General features: G+C 51.7%; 2 protein-coding genes across 2 annotated transcripts in view; one reads left to right on the plus strand and one right to left on the minus strand.

Annotated features, from left to right (window-relative positions):
* Positions 1–7010, plus strand: part of LOC105281001 — a 93134-nt gene extending 86124 nt beyond the window's left edge. Inside the window, exon 5 of the mRNA XM_011341910.2 lies at positions 5199–7010. Coding sequence (XP_011340212.2) covers positions 5199–5759 — 561 coding nt within the window. The 3' untranslated portion in view covers positions 5760–7010. The remainder of the gene's footprint in view (positions 1–5198) is intronic.
* LOC105280980 (autophagy-related protein 16-1) overlaps positions 1–18824 on the minus strand; it is a 433806-nt gene that overhangs the window by 250805 nt on the left and 164177 nt on the right. The gene's annotated exons all lie outside the window — the stretch shown is intronic.

Genomic DNA, 18824 nt, shown 5'->3' on the forward strand with positions numbered 1-18824 from the left:
TTTAATCCTCTCTCCCTCTTACTCTCGCTGTGCACGAGTATCGTGGGTGAGCCGGGGCGAAAACGCATTAGAGCAGGAAGCACAATAATTCTCGCGCGCGTTTAATAGGTACCGGCGATCGCCGTGTATGACCTCGATAGACCAATTACACGTACGCCGCTCGTACATTTTGCGCGATGACTTGCGCGATATAGCGCCCGGCCGCAACTAGAGAAATGGAACTCGATTCCACAGCGTGGCGCATTAATGAGCCGCGCAAAAATGCTCTCCGATAATTCGCGGCGAGTTCGCTCCTCCAGCGAGCACTCGTGCTCGATAAACTCGCCGGATTATTCCCGTTTACGATCGCAAAATTCTCCGTCGCGATCGTCGCGCACGGACGGATCCTCGTCTCGTCTGTGGCGCGTAACAGCTTCAACGCTGGATTAATCGCTGGACTCGGCGTGTCCACGCGATGAAACGAACAGATCGGTACAATTCAGGGCGGCCGGGGGAGGTTGAAGAGAGGCTGCCGGTAAACGACGGGGAGGAGGCGCACACGGTCTCGTTAACTCGTCGTTCCACATCATTCGGCCGCGGCGAGATACTGCTTTATTAGAAAGTAATAACAGTCGTGGCGGAAAAAAGGAACAGTGAATGTATACCGCAGTCTTACGTAGGTACATGCGCGGTAAGACGCCGGAGAACGCGACGAGATATATCATACAATCCCGTGATCGTGGCCACCCTTCCCCCCGCCTCCTCGCCCCGCGTATCGGCACTCCCGTTGTGGGGCAAACCCTTTTCCAGTTCACAGACGTCGTGGCGGCGGACTCCCTCGTGTTCAGGATAGTCTCGTTTCGGCCGACCGTGCGAGAGTTAACCCCATTTCCTGCATCCCCCTGCATCGCGATGGATACGAAGAAGATAGAGATCTCAGATGACGATGGCCGGCAGATCCGCCGGTCGGAATTTCTATCGGGCAAACGGGAACGCGAGAAACATGCAATCTTCAGCTCTCATTTCTCCCTATTTGATCAAACAGAGATAGAAGCACGGGGGATGTAAATTCTGGTGTGCAGCGCAGGGTGATGTAACTCGGGGGAGCTGCATCGTCGTGATTCGCTGTGCCGCATACATTATCCGTACGCGCCGCTATTTACCTGTCAACCGACGTGAGTGATAAAACGCCTGACAACGACTTTGATGTACGCCGCGCCTATCAGCTATCAATAATCGCTGTCGTTTGCGACAGAGTATACCATCATTATAGCGATATGGTAATAAACGCTCGCAGCGCATTGATTCCCGGTAAATGAGAGGGGGCAGGCACTGTTTGACCTGAGATGCAACGATAGTAGGAAGTTACTTGCCGATTATTTGTCTTTCTTAATATCGAGAAGCTGCGAGAGCCTCTTCTCTCTCCGTCGTGGACGCGAGCTAATGACCGTCTAATAATTAATTATCGTCGGTAACACAAGGCAGTATTTACGCTACAGCTCGAACCTGACAAAAATATTTATGACGTACCAGTTTACCGTTACCTTAATTGTCGGCAATTAACGTTGCGATCATTAGTCGGGATAAGAGAATCGCGGCTTGAAAAGTCTTGAAAAATATCTATCGGTCATTAAACTGTATGCGAAACAGTTAGATTTAGAAAGTACAATACTTTCTCTACATATGCAATTAAAATTATTACATCTCTTCAGAGACGAAAAACAGAACTATAAATTTTCATCGACCTCGAGAACGTGTTCTTGGAATAAATGCAATCAGTTGTTTGCACACTCAGTTGTTCAATTCCTGCACCGTCGATGCAAAATGCCGCACACGTATTGCGCTTCTACATGCTCGTTTGATCGTTCGTGCCATTAATACCACTTCCGATAACAGGAAACGACCGTCCGCCGCTTAAACGTGGATCGAGGGCACGCGCCGCCATTGATTCCATTAATCCTAAATCAGGTCCAGAAGGAAACGGTCGTCGAGGCGAAGCGGAGCGCGGGGCGGCGTCGTGGCGTCTCCCCAAGCGGTCCAGAAATTTGCGAAAAATTTCGAGCTTCCGGTATGTCCGTCACGTAATCGGGCCGCGGTACCAGGAGCCGTCGTCCATTTCGCAACCGACCCGAATGAAATTGGAAACATTTCTCAAGCGTCTCCGCTCGGCCGCGCTCGTATAAACACGAGCCTGTGGAGAGAGGAGAGACACGCAAGGGCGTCGTATATACCCTGCTAGGGATGTAGGGACGTAGAGACACCGGAACCTAGGTAAACGGGAGTGCCCGCGGCCGACTTACGAAGCAGACAAGGGGGATCAGGTTGAGCCGCGCCGTAAAAGCACGGGCGAGAGTCTTACGATCTGACTGATCTGGCCGCGGTACATTTATGACAGGGGGTGGGGAAGATGGGAGCCCTATTCCGTCTCTTCCCCGTCCTACCATTCCCTTCCCATCGCCGACGTCGTTCCCGCTGAAGGAGACTTATCGTCGGCGCGGATACCAGATGCCGCGGATACAGCCCCCGCGTGTTTCTTTTCCCGGCGTCAAGCTTCGCGCGCGTCCGTCTCTTTTTTCTCTTTCTCTCCCTGGTTGCTCGTAGACGGGTACACGTACTCGAACTCGCGATCCCCCGGGCTTTTCCCTTCGTTTTCTTTTCTCTACCACCCATCGACCGTCTTACGCTTCTTCTCGTTCTGCCACCAATCCCGCCCCCGCCACCATCACCATCACCACCACCACCACCACCACCACCACCTCGAAACCCTCGCTTTTCCCCCGCGGACGACGGACCTTCGCTACTCTTTCTGCGCGCGCGGGATGACGTCGGGTTAATAAAGTTCTGCTCGTTCCGCTGGACGCGCGCAGGCTAAAGAAACGGTTAAATGAAGCTGTACGTGGAACGAAGCATATTTTAATGTCTTATTTCCCGCCGATAATATACGTGCTCGGTGTGTAAATACGATGAACTTGGTAATGCGCCGCAGAAACCAGTTCCCAGACATGAGAGTGCGGATCGTGGCGCTAACCCCGTGTTCCAGACTTTTCTCGAGGGGAGAGATTGTATCTGGAAGAACGTCCTGATGAGCCTTGAAAAGCCCTAAGCGAACTAGTCACGTCGTCTCAACGACGATCCAAATACGCGGAGCGAACTGTTTCGATGTCGCATTTATTTTTCGTATCGTTCCACCATCGCGAATATACCAGCACGAGTATCTCATGGCGTCCCAGCGCACGGCGACTATCGCGGGAGACATTCTGTGGAGCGAAACGAGAAGCCTAACACGGACACGAATAATTATCACGGGCTCGTTTCGTAGAAAAGATCAAGGCGGGAGACTGCTCCTATTCGCCGTATCAATTCCGACCATCGCCGCGGCCTCACTTATCGTAGGTGCCGACAAAAAGGAGAGAAACCCATACGCATAGTATGTAATTATGCCGATAGACTGCGAGCGAGTAAAAAGGGTTTTAACGGATAGGTCCGCTTGTCGCGAGAAAATAGAAATTATCAGTGGTGCGCTCGGTCACGCCATTTGCAAGGACGGATATAGGTATGCGCGGCTGTAATGGCGCGCGTAAAAGCGGGTACTCGGACTGTTTCTCATGTTATAATCCCGTGTAATTGCCGTTATACGGCCTTACCTAATAAAGAAGAAAAATGGAAAAGACAGGCATGAGACAGAGCGAGAGGAAAAAAGAAACGTAGGTGCGCGACGCAGCTGCCGCGAGACGCGAAAAACCAGTTTGAGGCGATCATCATGTCTTACGCATATTGCGTGCGATGGCTGACGCCCGCCGCACGTTACGCCATTCACAACATCCGCATTCTATGATCTTTTCACTGCCGGAAAAGCTGCCGGTTTTCCTTCGCGACGTCGAGCAAAATCACGGCCGCCGCTGCCGCCGCCGGTTCCCCGGGCGTCGTAGTCGTCGGGGGTACAAGCGAAAATTTATGTGTGGGAGCGACATATGGATAAGATTACCATTATTTCCCGCGTCCACGCTGAATTCAGCGAACGAACGACCGCCCGTGTCGGAATTTCAGAATTAATGCGACGCAGCTTAGCCGAGTCGACAGCACCGACGTCCCGTATGAATTACGAGCGCGCGAAATAAAAAGGGAGGGTGAGAGAGGGAAGGAGAATGAGGAGAGAAAAGAGAAGATATGCGCATTTTCGCGGCTGCCCCCTGCGCTGATCATATTTGTTATCGTTGGCCGCTTCCTCCAACTTCGTTAAACAGAGTCGGGGATACATCTGACGTTCCGGAATCCACGATGCGAACGCTTCTCTCCCTCTCTGTCTCTCTCTCTCTCTTCTTCTCTCTCTGTTAACATCGACGCTTGATGGCACTTTAATTCGTTTCTTGTGCACATCGTATACGAGGGGGAAAAAGAAAGCGCGGAAATTGTATACAGCAGCTACCGGGATAATAAAGAGCGGCGAAAGAGAGAAGCCGATGACCACGGCGATGAGACAACGACGACGATGACGCGTATGTGCACCGCGAATGTCATAATATTGGTGCTGGTAGTTTGCTAACGGTATGCGAACTCGGCAGAAACCCCGAACGGCGAAATTGTTACGTCCCGAAGAGCCATTCGGCACAGGTGTTTATGTATTATCCGAACGACAGGTAACGGCGTGAAACAATTGGTTACGTGACTTGCAACACGTCGAAAGGGACCGACGGTGTACGAGGAAGTTGGTTTTATTACATTTCGCGTATCGAATTCGCCCGGCCGAAAATGTATTTACGCGCCGTGCCAAAAATGGGAAGTGGATGTTTCATCGATTTCACCTGCTATCGTCATTACTGATCGCGAGGAACAATCTCTCATCTTCAATCTCATTTATCAAAAAGATATACATCTTTGAGAATGTTTATCTTTCGCGAACTCTCGCTTAACAGATTAGATAAATTGTACAAACGTAAAGAAGAACCGTTCCTTGATTCGCGCAATTACTCTCGGCCCGTCAGACGCGTTCAATTAAACTAATCCAAGTAATCAATTAGAAACAGCAATTTACGTCCCACGGCGGCGCACTAAATTGATTTCTCGTATTCGCAAAGCCGTAAAGCACCATCATCTGCTTTCGTCACTGGGCCATTTCCGCAAGTCTCTCTTCCGTCAGTAATCTCCTTTTGCTTGAACCTTTATCCCGTAAACTTTTAAGCCACTTATCATCTTTCGTTTTTCCGCCGTTCTCGTTACAGATACTGCTGTCGCACTTTGACGCCTTCAAGTTCCCGAGCTCGGAGGTGGTGCAGTTCCGCGCCCTCGTCACCCCGTGCATGCCGACCTGCGAGCCGGTGCAGTGCGACCAGGAGGAGTTGACCGGTGAGCTGCGCTCGGTCATCTCCTTCGGCAGACGTCGTCGTCGCCGTCGTTCCGCCACCTCCCAGAGCCGCGAGGATCTCCTGCTGGTGCAGTCCATCCAGATCACGGACAAGTTCGGCTTCGACCGCGACGGCAAGTCGCCGAACGCCACCTCGGCGACGAGGGACACCGTGTTCATCGAGAGCGAGGACATATCGTCGACGATGGGCGTGTGCATCAACCTGGGCGAAGCGATCGTGGCCGGTACCGTCTTCCTCGTCGCCCAGATCGCCATCATCGCCGCCTGGACCTTCACTTGGCAGCGGCGCCGGCAGATGCTGAAGCACCAGGAAGCGCTCTCCGTCTCGGTGTCCGTGCCGGGATTGCACACCGTGCCCGGGCGCACCGACAGCCTCTGTAAGTTGTACGACGCCGGCTACTCCGCGCGTCGCTTCTGAGACACGCGCGTGTGCGAGACGACACGTCGCCCCGACCCCGACCCCGGGAAAGAAAGAAAGAAAGCAAGCAAGAAAAGTCAAAAAATAATCCGTCCCGAAACACGACACAATCGTCAATCTCGTCTTCCTGCGTAAATCGCTGTCACGATCATCGATTCACGGCTGACTCCACACGGACGTGAGTTTTTCCAAAGGGACCGCGGCGGGTCACGAAGATGGGGTCGAGCGCGCATGTCAATGGTGCTCGAAACGCTCGGCGGACGATGCTCTCACGCACGGCTCTCTCTTCGAATCTTTCCCCGGAATGTCGACGGACGGGGCTCTCGGCTCCGACCTGCTGCACGTACGTACGCGTACGTACAAGGGCTTCCGCGAGTGCGGTCCGCCTTGCGAGGTTGCAGCCAATATACGTGGCTCTCTCAGTGAAGTACGGCCTTTACCATCCGCGCTTGCCCGCGATGCACTCGGGTGCAGGCTTCGCAGAGGCGTTCTGCTAATTCTAATTAGATTCGGTTAGATGGGCAGATCGCGAAGTTCGCCGAGCGCATCGGGCGTACAGAGAAAGAGAGAGAGAGAGAGTGGGAGAGAGGGATGATCGTTCCGATCGGGAATCGCTACGCGTCCGGAACGTTTCTTGTATCCGCATCACTGTATTAGCGCACGATCGCATACCACGTGTCCCCTTTTATTGCCGAACTTCATCTCGCCGCAGCTGCGAGGGAACCGATCGATTTCGCGAGCATCGCTTAAGCAAGGTTGCTTTCATCCCTGCTCTCGGGCAGCAATTACGCATTCGCGTACGCGCACAGACACACAATACGCGGCACATATACACAGGCGAAGATGCACTACCGCGAGATGTATCGCGAGGTGGATCATCGAACGGAATAATTAGGCACGATTGCGCTTGATCGCTCGGCGTGCGTCTGTCGCTTACTCCGGGCGCAAATATCAGCATTTCCCGATCGACATTTCCATCCAAGGTCGGCGCAGCGAATCATACCGAATGTGTATCATCAATCTCGTCTTTCTGTCCCTTCTTTCGCCGGGGCGGCCGGTTATTTCGTGGAAGGAGCAAGGCTGCAATTACGATCCGTACCGGCAACCTTTAATTAACGTGACGTTTCTCAGTGTCCAAGCGGCCTTCGTGCGTGTGCGTACCCCCCCCCCCCTCGTTCGGCCAGAACGGAGTCCCGTCCAAGAAGAGGACGCTTCTCAGAAGCAGATTGAAAGCGGCACGATAAGGAAAAATAAAAAAAAAGGAACGAGAGAAAAAAAGAGAGAAAGGAGACGAGTAAAGTCTGCCGTAATACCGCGTCGATACTTAATCCGTATCTGATCGAGGGAGGGCGGCGGGAGGGGGAGAACGCATACCGGGAATCACACGCTTCGCCGAGGCTGAATCGATTTCTTACTTTGTTCCGGGACGAGAAAGAGAGAGTGAGAGAGAAAGGGAGGCTGGCTGGCCGTCCCGCCACACCTCTTTTCTCCTTAAACACCTGATAATGTGTAACGAACGCAAAAATCCGCCCGCGAAGATGAGCGTAATCGATTCGGTCGGCGCGAGTTCGGTCGGTTTTTTCCGGTGCCCGCCTGCGTGCACCACTCGCGATCCGTGCCGGTCCATGGTCCTTCACCCTCGTTCCTGCATCTCAAAAGAGAGTGTGGGATCTCTTCTTCTCGTGGCGGTGCAACAACATGATGCAACACACGAGACACGTCTTCGCGCAGGTGATGGTGCACGCTTCACGTGTACGTCGGATGGGCCACCGGTATGGACCCTAATTAGCATTAGGAATTGGACATGATTATGCAGAGTGTACGGAGTATACGGGATATATACCAAGTATACGGTTCGGCGCGGCTACGGAGGTCGGACTAAGCACGGGGATGAAAGAGGGTGAAGGGATCGGGAGACGGAACGAGAAACAGCGGTAGGGCCAGGGCGCGGCAGCGAGATCGGTGAGGCGGACGAAGGGGGTTAGTACGCGCGCAAAGGGGTTGGCGGAAGGTTAATTGCCTCTTGTGGCGTCTCGGGGTTAAGCTAAGCTTGCGGGGGTAGCGTTTGATGGGGTTGAATGTAGCTACGAGAGTAAAGGGACAGAGAGAGAGAGAGAGAGATAGATAGACAGATGATTCGGTAGAGAGAGGGAGAGAGCAGAGGTAGTGGAGGATCGCATCAAGGATAGCCATCTCTCCGTACCGGAGCCACGTAACCTCGACCCCCTTCCGACTGAACCCTAGCCATGTCCCTTATCCTTAGCCATCACGTGGCGGCCAGGTTAATTTACATCGCGACACGTGAGCTTATCAGTCTGAATTGGCGTACTCGCGAGCGGCCGAAAGAGGTCATTAAAACCGTTTGATCGGCGTGATTAGGCATAACTTCTGATGCTACCGGTCATGTATACGATAAAATATCGCGCTCCGTCGGTCCGCGACCACATCGCCCCGGACATCCTGAGAGAATTCTAAAGGCCAGTAGAGTCGCTGGTCGATAATGTCAAACGCAGAAAAATCCGGTGCGCAACTGCCAATGCGGCGCGCAGCGTCTCCTTTGTGAACAGCACGTGAAGTATACTTGTCAAATAATCGTTACTGAGAAACACAATAGAAAATAGAAAGCAAGTAGCAGCTCCCGAGTCATGGAAAATATTTCGCGATTAATATAATTGACGATTACATTACGAAGTGTTAATGCGTTTATTTTAACACGTAATACTGCATGATGGAAACGATACATTGTCAATAACAACCAAAAATGGCTAAATTTTTTATTTCACTTAAAAACGCATAAAAATATGTATCAGAGGAGATTAGCACAACAAGCCGACAAGCTACGAGATACTAATCGGCCCACGTCATGCCAGCGAAGCCTTATCGATTTCGCCAAGGCACACAGGCCGGGCCGCCGCGGGAGGATCGGATTAATTGAGAAACTTGAGGATTAAAATACAGTCGTCAAGACAAACACGAGGAATCGGAGAGAGAAAATTGAGAGTCTCCGATCATTCTGAAGTGTTTGCACGACAGTTAACTGAACTTCGGATTGTTTGACGTTTACCTGTCGCGTGGCGTGTACATCGGGCTTTGTTCTCATTCATTGCATGCCGAGAACATCGCGCGTAACGTAAACAGCAATTACTTAAGCAGTTCGCGAATCGCAAGTGTACGAAAATTTGTCGATCTTGATTTCATCTCACGTCACTACATCGCGCGACAATGGCATTATATCTCAATAATGGCGCGTGAATTAATTAAATTCTACGGCTCACGCGCGCGGGAGACGTCACTTTGGGAATTCAAAGCTTTTTCGACGCAGGACAATGTCATTTACGAAGCCTCCGTGTATACGAGTCACCATGTGCCGATCGGAACACGTAATTCACTGCCTTTCGGCGGTTTCACTAACGCAAAAACAATAGTCGAAATCGGAGGAAAAAGGGCGCGCAACGCGTGTATCGGAGTCGCTCGGTCCATCGGAATTCCGGCGCGCGTTTTAATTATCGACTCTAATTGCCGCGGATATCGGCGTGCTTTTTCGGCGCCGTGGCCGGGGCGCCAAATGGAATTTCGCCCCTTAAATCAAGCGCCATTGACTCCGGCGAGGCGGACGCGTAACAAAAATTGACGCGCGAAAAACGCGCGGGCGGGACTCTCCGCCGTTTTTCCCGGGGCATTTTCCTGCGATGTAACGCAACGCAATCATCCCCCGCATCACCGGAACTCGGAACTCGGATACGCCGATGCACGTACTGCGCTCACATTCTCGCGACCTGGCCGCGATGAACCCTCCTCCCGCTTCATCTACGCTGCTTCTACTATGCGTGACTCGCTTGATTGTAAGTTGTACGACGCCGGCTACTCGCGCGTCGCTTCTGAGACACGCGCGTGTGCGAGACGACACGTCGCCCCGACCCCGACCCCGGGAAAGAAAGAAAGAAAGCAAGCAAGAAAAGTCAAAAAATAATCCGTCCCGAAACACGACACAATCGTCAATCTCGTCTTCCTGCGTAAATCGCTGTCACGATCATCGATTCACGGCTGACTCCACACGGACGTGAGTTTTTCCAAAGGGACCGCGGCGGGTCACGAAGATGGGGTCGAGCGCGCATGTCAATGGTGCTCGAAACGCTCGGCGGACGATGCTCTCACGCACGGCTCTCTCTTCGAATCTTTCCCCGGAATGTCGACGGACGGGGCTCTCGGCTCCGACCTGCTGCACGTACGTACGCGTACGTACAAGGGCTTCCGCGAGTGCGGTCCGCCTTGCGAGGTTGCAGCCAATATACGTGGCTCTCTCAGTGAAGTACGGCCTTTACCATCCGCGCTTGCCCGCGATGCACTCGGGTGCAGGCTTCGCAGAGGCGTTCTGCTAATTCTAATTAGATTCGGTTAGATGGGCAGATCGCGAAGTTCGCCGAGCGCATCGGGCGTACAGAGAAAGAGAGAGAGAGAGAGTGGGAGAGAGGGATGATCGTTCCGATCGGGAATCGCTACGCGTCCGGAACGTTTCTTGTATCCGCATCACTGTATTAGCGCACGATCGCATACCACGTGTCCCCTTTTATTGCCGAACTTCATCTCGCCGCAGCTGCGAGGGAACCGATCGATTTCGCGAGCATCGCTTAAGCAAGGTTGCTTTCATCCCTGCTCTCGGGCAGCAATTACGCATTCGCGTACGCGCACAGACACACAATACGCGGCACATATACACAGGCGAAGATGCACTACCGCGAGATGTATCGCGAGGTGGATCATCGAACGGAATAATTAGGCACGATTGCGCTTGATCGCTCGGCGTGCGTCTGTCGCTTACTCCGGGCGCAAATATCAGCATTTCCCGATCGACATTTCCATCCAAGGTCGGCGCAGCGAATCATACCGAATGTGTATCATCAATCTCGTCTTTCTGTCCCTTCTTTCGCCGGGGCGGCCGGTTATTTCGTGGAAGGAGCAAGGCTGCAATTACGATCCGTACCGGCAACCTTTAATTAACGTGACGTTTCTCAGTGTCCAAGCGGCCTTCGTGCGTGTGCGTACCCCCCCCCCCCTCGTTCGGCCAGAACGGAGTCCCGTCCAAGAAGAGGACGCTTCTCAGAAGCAGATTGAAAGCGGCACGATAAGGAAAAATAAAAAAAAAGGAACGAGAGAAAAAAAGAGAGAAAGGAGACGAGTAAAGTCTGCCGTAATACCGCGTCGATACTTAATCCGTATCTGATCGAGGGAGGGCGGCGGGAGGGGGAGAACGCATACCGGGAATCACACGCTTCGCCGAGGCTGAATCGATTTCTTACTTTGTTCCGGGACGAGAAAGAGAGAGTGAGAGAGAAAGGGAGGCTGGCTGGCCGTCCCGCCACACCTCTTTTCTCCTTAAACACCTGATAATGTGTAACGAACGCAAAAATCCGCCCGCGAAGATGAGCGTAATCGATTCGGTCGGCGCGAGTTCGGTCGGTTTTTTCCGGTGCCCGCCTGCGTGCACCACTCGCGATCCGTGCCGGTCCATGGTCCTTCACCCTCGTTCCTGCATCTCAAAAGAGAGTGTGGGATCTCTTCTTCTCGTGGCGGTGCAACAACATGATGCAACACACGAGACACGTCTTCGCGCAGGTGATGGTGCACGCTTCACGTGTACGTCGGATGGGCCACCGGTATGGACCCTAATTAGCATTAGGAATTGGACATGATTATGCAGAGTGTACGGAGTATACGGATATATACCAAGTATACGGTTCGGCGCGGCTACGGAGGTCGGACTAAGCACGGGGATGAAAGAGGGTGAAGGGATCGGGAGACGGAACGAGAAACAGCGGTAGGGCCAGGGCGCGGCAGCGAGATCGGTGAGGCGGACGAAGGGGGTTAGTACGCGCGCAAAGGGGTTGGCGGAAGGTTAATTGCCTCTTGTGGCGTCTCGGGGTTAAGCTAAGCTTGCGGGGGTAGCGTTTGATGGGGTTGAATGTAGCTACGAGAGTAAAGGGACAGAGAGAGAGAGAGAGAGATAGATAGACAGATGATTCGGTAGAGAGAGGGAGAGAGCAGAGGTAGTGGAGGATCGCATCAAGGATAGCCATCTCTCCGTACCGGAGCCACGTAACCTCGACCCCCTTCCGACTGAACCCTAGCCATGTCCCTTATCCTTAGCCATCACGTGGCGGCCAGGTTAATTTACATCGCGACACGTGAGCTTATCAGTCTGAATTGGCGTACTCGCGAGCGGCCGAAAGAGGTCATTAAAACCGTTTGATCGGCGTGATTAGGCATAACTTCTGATGCTACCGGTCATGTATACGATAAAATATCGCGCTCCGTCGGTCCGCGACCACATCGCCCCGGACATCCTGAGAGAATTCTAAAGGCCAGTAGAGTCGCTGGTCGATAATGTCAAACGCAGAAAAATCCGGTGCGCAACTGCCAATGCGGCGCGCAGCGTCTCCTTTGTGAACAGCACGTGAAGTATACTTGTCAAATAATCGTTACTGAGAAACACAATAGAAAATAGAAAGCAAGTAGCAGCTCCCGAGTCATGGAAAATATTTCGCGATTAATATAATTGACGATTACATTACGAAGTGTTAATGCGTTTATTTTAACACGTAATACTGCATGATGGAAACGATACATTGTCAATAACAACCAAAAATGGCTAAATTTTTTATTTCACTTAAAAACGCATAAAAATATGTATCAGAGGAGATTAGCACAACAAGCCGACAAGCTACGAGATACTAATCGGCCCACGTCATGCCAGCGAAGCCTTATCGATTTCGCCAAGGCACACAGGCCGGGCCGCCGCGGGAGGATCGGATTAATTGAGAAACTTGAGGATTAAAATACAGTCGTCAAGACAAACACGAGGAATCGGAGAGAGAAAATTGAGAGTCTCCGATCATTCTGAAGTGTTTGCACGACAGTTAACTGAACTTCGGATTGTTTGACGTTTACCTGTCGCGTGGCGTGTACATCGGGCTTTGTTCTCATTCATTGCATGCCGAGAACATCGCGCGTAACGTAAACAGCAATTACTTAAGCAGTTCGCGAATCGCAAGTGTACGAAAATTTGTCGATCTTGATTTCATCTCACGTCACTACATCGCGCGACAATGGCATTATATCTCAATAATGGCGCGTGAATTAATTAAATTCTACGGCTCACGCGCGCGGGAGACGTCACTTTGGGAATTCAAAGCTTTTTCGACGCAGGACAATGTCCATTTACGAAGCCTCCGTGTATACGAGTCACCATGTGCCGATCGGAACACGTAATTCACTGCCTTTCGGCGGTTTCACTAACGCAAAAACAATAGTCGAAATCGGAGGAAAAAGGGCGCGCAACGCGTGTATCGGAGTCGCTCGGTCCATCGGAATTCCGGCGCGCGTTTTAATTATCGACTCTAATTGCCGCGGATATCGGCGTGCTTTTTCGGCGCCGTGGCCGGGGGCGCCAAATGGAATTTCGCCCCTTAAATCAAGCGCCATTGACTCCGGCGAGGCGGACGCGTAACAAAAATTGACGCGCGAAAAACGCGCGGGCGGGACTCTCCGCCGTTTTTCCCGGGGCATTTTCCTGCGATGTAACGCAACGCAATCATCCCCCCGCATCACCGGAACTCGGAACTCGGATACGCCGATGCACGTACTGCGCTCACATTCTCGCGACCTGGCCGCGATGAACCCTCCTCCCCGCTTCATCTACGCTGCTTCTACTATGCGTGACTCGCTTGATCACATAGTATAAATACACAGTATAAATATGAATATAGATACACGTACGAGTATGGATACACTTATACGCACGACGATGAACACGCCAACGAAGCTGCCTACGCGTACAGCAAGCGCGATAATGTCGACGTGCGATGAACCAGCGACATTTTTCATCTCTCTCTTTTATTATCCTCCCCCTTTTTAATCTTTAATTTTTACTCCCCTTCTCAAAGATAACACTCCAATTATGGATTTACGTATAAGAATTTTTTTCGCTAACGCTGCGGTAGTATATCCAATCTGCTTGTGGTGAGAGGGTAGAGCCAATTTTATACGTATGTTCGGCGATATAATTTCGTACGAACGTATTCAAGCGGTGTTGCGCGCGCGAGGGAGCGCGCATGTGGCGCTGATCGGCTGTTGCGCTCTTCAGGGCGTAACAACGCGCGCACGGTCGTACCGCGCAACGCTCTAGCGGTTTAATTACAGCAACGCATAATACGCACCGTATGGAGTGGCGCAAGAAAAATTTGGCAGTTCTTCGCTCGTACGAAACGAGCGAGGGAGATCGAGTTTCCCCCCAGCGTGAAAACGCCGCCCGGGGAAGCTGCTCCTGATTGATGAAGACTCTACAAGTCATATTACGGGACCGCGCGTGCATCCACGGGGGAAGAAGTGCCGGATTTTCTCGCGCCACCTCGTAGACAACGAGCATTTCGAGATAACGCAATAACCGAATGTGCGAGCACTTTTCATCGACTTGATCGAACCGCATCGCGCGGTCGGACGCCGACCCGTGCCGCCGAGTTTGATCCAACTCAATGGAAACTGCCGAGCTGAAACGCGAGTTAAAACGCGCATTTAAGGATTATATCACATAATTAATTAATTAATCGCCCTACATTTACAGCGTATACGATGGAAGTATAAGGAAATGCAAAAAAATGGAGCAATCAACGCAACGCGTAATCATCAATATGATAACGTAATTAAGATTAAGTTAACACTGCGCCCCCGCGGTCCTCGCAGCCGTCGCGCCGCGAGGACGCGGCCCAGGCGCCCTTGCGAGGGAAAGAGATAATATTGGGCTCGAGGACGATCGCCCTTCACGATGATACCGCGACGCACGCCCTTGCATGCAATCCCGAACGGGGCCCCGGACCCTCGGGTAGCCGCGAGCAATTCAACGCGGCCGGCGTCGCCGTCGTTTCTGCGTACAAGTACCACTCGCTTCTTCCTCTCCACCGTCTCCACCTCCTCTTCGTCATCCTCTTGTTCGTTTCTTCTCCTATTCCCGCCGCCCTCACGTCTCGCTTCCCGCCCTATCGCCCATCTTAATGAGGGTTATGTTTATACCCCCTGTACTTCTTACCGGGAGTATCCCACGAGTTTGTAGAGCTGTCGGTGCTTGTCCTCGAGCCTGAGGTGCGCGCCTGCTCCGTCGTAAGCTCGGGAAGCTCGAGTCTGTTCTGTACCATGACAAGCGCGTGTTCCCCGCTTTCCTCCGCGACCTGCACGCCTTCCACTCTCCCAGCCCTCGCCCCCATTGCGCCCCCATTCTTTCTCCTCATGTTCGTTTTTCTGCCTCCCTTGCTTGCCTGCTCTGCCTACATACCTACCTACCTACCTACCTACCTACCTATCTTCCTTCCTTTCCGCTGCCGAGCGCCGCACGTCAGCCTCGGCCAAATTAAACCATTTTCATCACGAATATATATATATATATATATATATATATATATATACACATATGTATACATACGTCACGTACAGAACTTACCCGACGATCGCGAGCGTTCTTATGTTATAACCGCGCACCAGCATAATCGCTTATTTATTTTTTACGTTAACGTATATTGCCCTTCAAGAGTACTCGTACCCTATCACGCCTATATTTCTTTTTTCTCCTCTCTCCTCCCGTCCCATCCACACGCCCGGCGTAGTACCAACTACCGTTTTAATAATACATCCGTCATGCCAGCTACGCACCGAAACCGCTGTGTAATTTTAACGAATCACTCCGCTGTCGTTAAACGTGATGCGTGCGTGTTTCTAATTAATTCCAGTCTCTCTTCTACTATCTTTCTTTTTTTTTAATTTTCTACATTATCAAGACGTATCTTTCTCGCCAAACGTCGTATATGTCAGTACCGTAACACACACGTTGTACATAGCATATATGGTACAGAGAAAATAAACTCATTTTATAACGAAAATGTTCGTTTTCCTCTCCCACGTCCTCCTCTATGTCTTGCACGGCGCGTGTAACTCGCCTGCCAGGGCGCGAGACGACGTCTCGGGCCCCGCCAGCATTAAACTGCTGCATGAGAAAAATCCTTGGGACGAGTCGAAAGCAGCCGAGAAAGAAAGAGAGAAAAAAGAAGCGTTGGAGGAGAAAGCAGTTACCGCCTGTGGCGGAATATACGTCCGGAATTGGCGTTGATGATAATGATTCGTCCGTCATTTCGCAGATTATTTTCGTATGTACACATAAAAGAGACCACTATGCAGGAGAGACCGCGAAGTGGTTAACGGGTCTTCATCGTCAGTCAGCCCGACAAGGAAAAAAAAGTACTCGCGGCTTCGAATCATTCGAGAAAATTATCCAATCAATTTTTTGTCGCATTGAACGTTAAGCCGGCAACGAGTACGTCTTCATTAAGAAGTGATGGAAATGAGATAAACACGTACGTACACACGCGCGCATCGATCAACGTGCTATTACAGCGAGCGAAAACAAAATGGTAAGTATTTCAGATAGAGAAAATCATTCTCTTAATTATAGACATTTACTCGCGTGCGTTTCGACTGAAATATTGTAACTACGTTGGAATCATTAATTTGCCGCTTGTAAATTTGCATAAGAATCATGCAACCGAGGTAAAGAGCACGGTAAGATGAAATCCATGAAACTCTGTTAGCGCACTTTATTTAATAATCTCTCGTACAAGAAATCTCCATTCCCCCATTCCGCCGCGCATAAACACACACACACACACACACACACACACACACACACACACACACACACACCTCCAAGTTGTAACGCTATCGTATATCACGTTTGACGCAACGTAACGTGTAATCTGAAAATAAGATACCCGAGTTGGAAACTCGCACGGGTGCTCGGGCTCGCGCTTACGATATCAACGGCGAGCAACAACTAACAATCGATATTTGATGCGTGTACACGGCTAAGCTGTCCATAGATTACAAATTCTGTTAACAGCGATGCGACGCGGGCCATGCAGTGGCCCCCGGGCACTCGCCAAACTCCGCTGATCAATGAAAATTAAATCGCCTCGTGATGCTCGGGGTTCGTAGCGTAAAACGGTCCGCGCATCAGAAAGAAACAGCGGGCACATCCGATGTTACCGGCGAGAATATGAGCGGCGCATCGTGCTGCACGAGCGAAAAGTAGACCATGTAAATGTCCAAGATCGCTGGTTTCCAGTCCGCCCGTTAGTTGCACTTTTGCGGCGGCGCGATTCAATAAGCGTGAGAACCCGGTCAAGCGGCCGTGAAGAATGTCAGGGGAATATTTATGAGAAGAATATTAATAGCCGACGTTTCCCGAGTGACTCGACATGATCCGAGCCACAAAGAAGGGCCACGAAAGGAGATACTGTGATACTTTTTCGATCAAAGGTGCAGGAAGGTAAGTACGGCGCCGGCTTGGACAGAGACAAGTGGCACGTCATATCTCGCAGGTACGACACGCAAGTAAGCGAAGAAAGGTAAGTGAAACAAAATACTTGCTGCTTAAATACTTTTATTCTTTCTTTACTCGGGAAATCAGAACATTCAGAATGCGCATATGCGTCTTGTTAGCGACCTCATCCTTCTACGTCCATTAGAAAAATGAGTATTAATTTCTGAATCAAACGGGCAATCGATTAAAAGCTTAGGCGAGCGCAGTAGGATGTCGTACATCACGTAAGCAATCCTTCCAGGTTAAGGCGGTTGAGGCAATTGAATGTCTGCCGTTGGATTCTATTGAATATCGAATCGTACGTCGAGCAAACCTAAAAGCACGGGCTAAATTTATTCCATGTCGTTTCGCGTGGTCCCGCTCATCCAGCGTAAGCCCATCGTTCCTCCTCCGCGATCTCTTGCGCGCGAAAGAAAAGGACACTTTCTCGTCTGGGGATCTCGTCGCCGGTTTCAAAATGGACTCTGCAGATTACGTCTGATTCGTCCCGATCGGAGGAGCGTTCTCGTGCAATTTATCGCGCTCGAAACGAGAAGGACAGAGAGAGCCAGTCGGCCAGGTACGATTCGGCGCGAGCAGTCGGCTATGTTAATGAGCCGGATCGAGATAATGCCATGCGACGCTACCAGTTTACGGTTCCGCTAACGCGGTCGGAAGCGCACCAGCTATCAGGTGACAGGCATGAAACCCGGTGTTATCGATCTGAAGCACCCCCATTCGCTCGCTCGCTCGCAAGTAGAAACGGAAAGAGCGAACGGACGAGCGGCACTTGGATAGCGTAAAAGTCTTGATGGGGTCTCTCGGTATTTCTCTCCGGATATCTCGTTCCGACACGACAACACGGCCGTCTTCATCGTCCTCGCGCGATAACGGAGCCGCGTTGCAGACACCGAGCCCGTCTCTTGGTCGCCCTTCGATATGCGACGCGCGGCAAGGGACACAGGGGATGGCGAGGGGATCGCTGCTGGCGGCTGCGGAACTTCCGGCGACGTTCGATGGCCGGGGTGGAGAGCAGTAGAGAGACGGTACATGCGGGAGAGCAGGGCAGCAGAAATGGAGCACGGAATCGCACGAAAACACGGATGCACCGCGCACAAACGGCGGTTCGGATCCACCATCATCCCCCATCCCCTCGGGCTGCGAATGTCGGGCGTTCGTTTTTCACGGCGGCGACATTGTGTCGCTGCGGAGCGTTACGTCGCGTTTGTCCCGTCTGCGCGGCGAGATGTCACAACGACATCGCGGATGTCCGTGTACGTACGTCGCGGCCATATCACGCGAACGTATCCGCGTTTACTGGCCAATTCCCGAATTTATTCGCCTGATTATATCCGCGCCGATCGCTCGTGAATGTGGCGGGCTGATTAAAAGTTTTACGTGCCGCCCCCTGCGCCCTCGATGAGTGTCACAGTCGGCGATAAAACGGCGAGTTGCGTTTCGTTTATCGGTTCCGCGTCGATATCATGTAACAACGGCGATTGCGCGCAGCGCTAGAAAGCGAATCGCAAAAAGCAACATTTTCTGCAAATTATAGGTACCGTAAGGGTATCATTTAATATTTACCAAGCTAATTGTCGATAACGATTCGCCAATACATTTCACGTGCACCACACGAATCGAGTGACATTAATTATAGCAGTAGACAG

Source organism: Ooceraea biroi, chromosome 1 (genome assembly GCF_003672135.1).
Source record: "Ooceraea biroi isolate clonal line C1 chromosome 1, Obir_v5.4, whole genome shotgun sequence".
Lineage (NCBI taxonomy): Eukaryota > Metazoa > Arthropoda > Insecta > Hymenoptera > Formicidae > Ooceraea > Ooceraea biroi.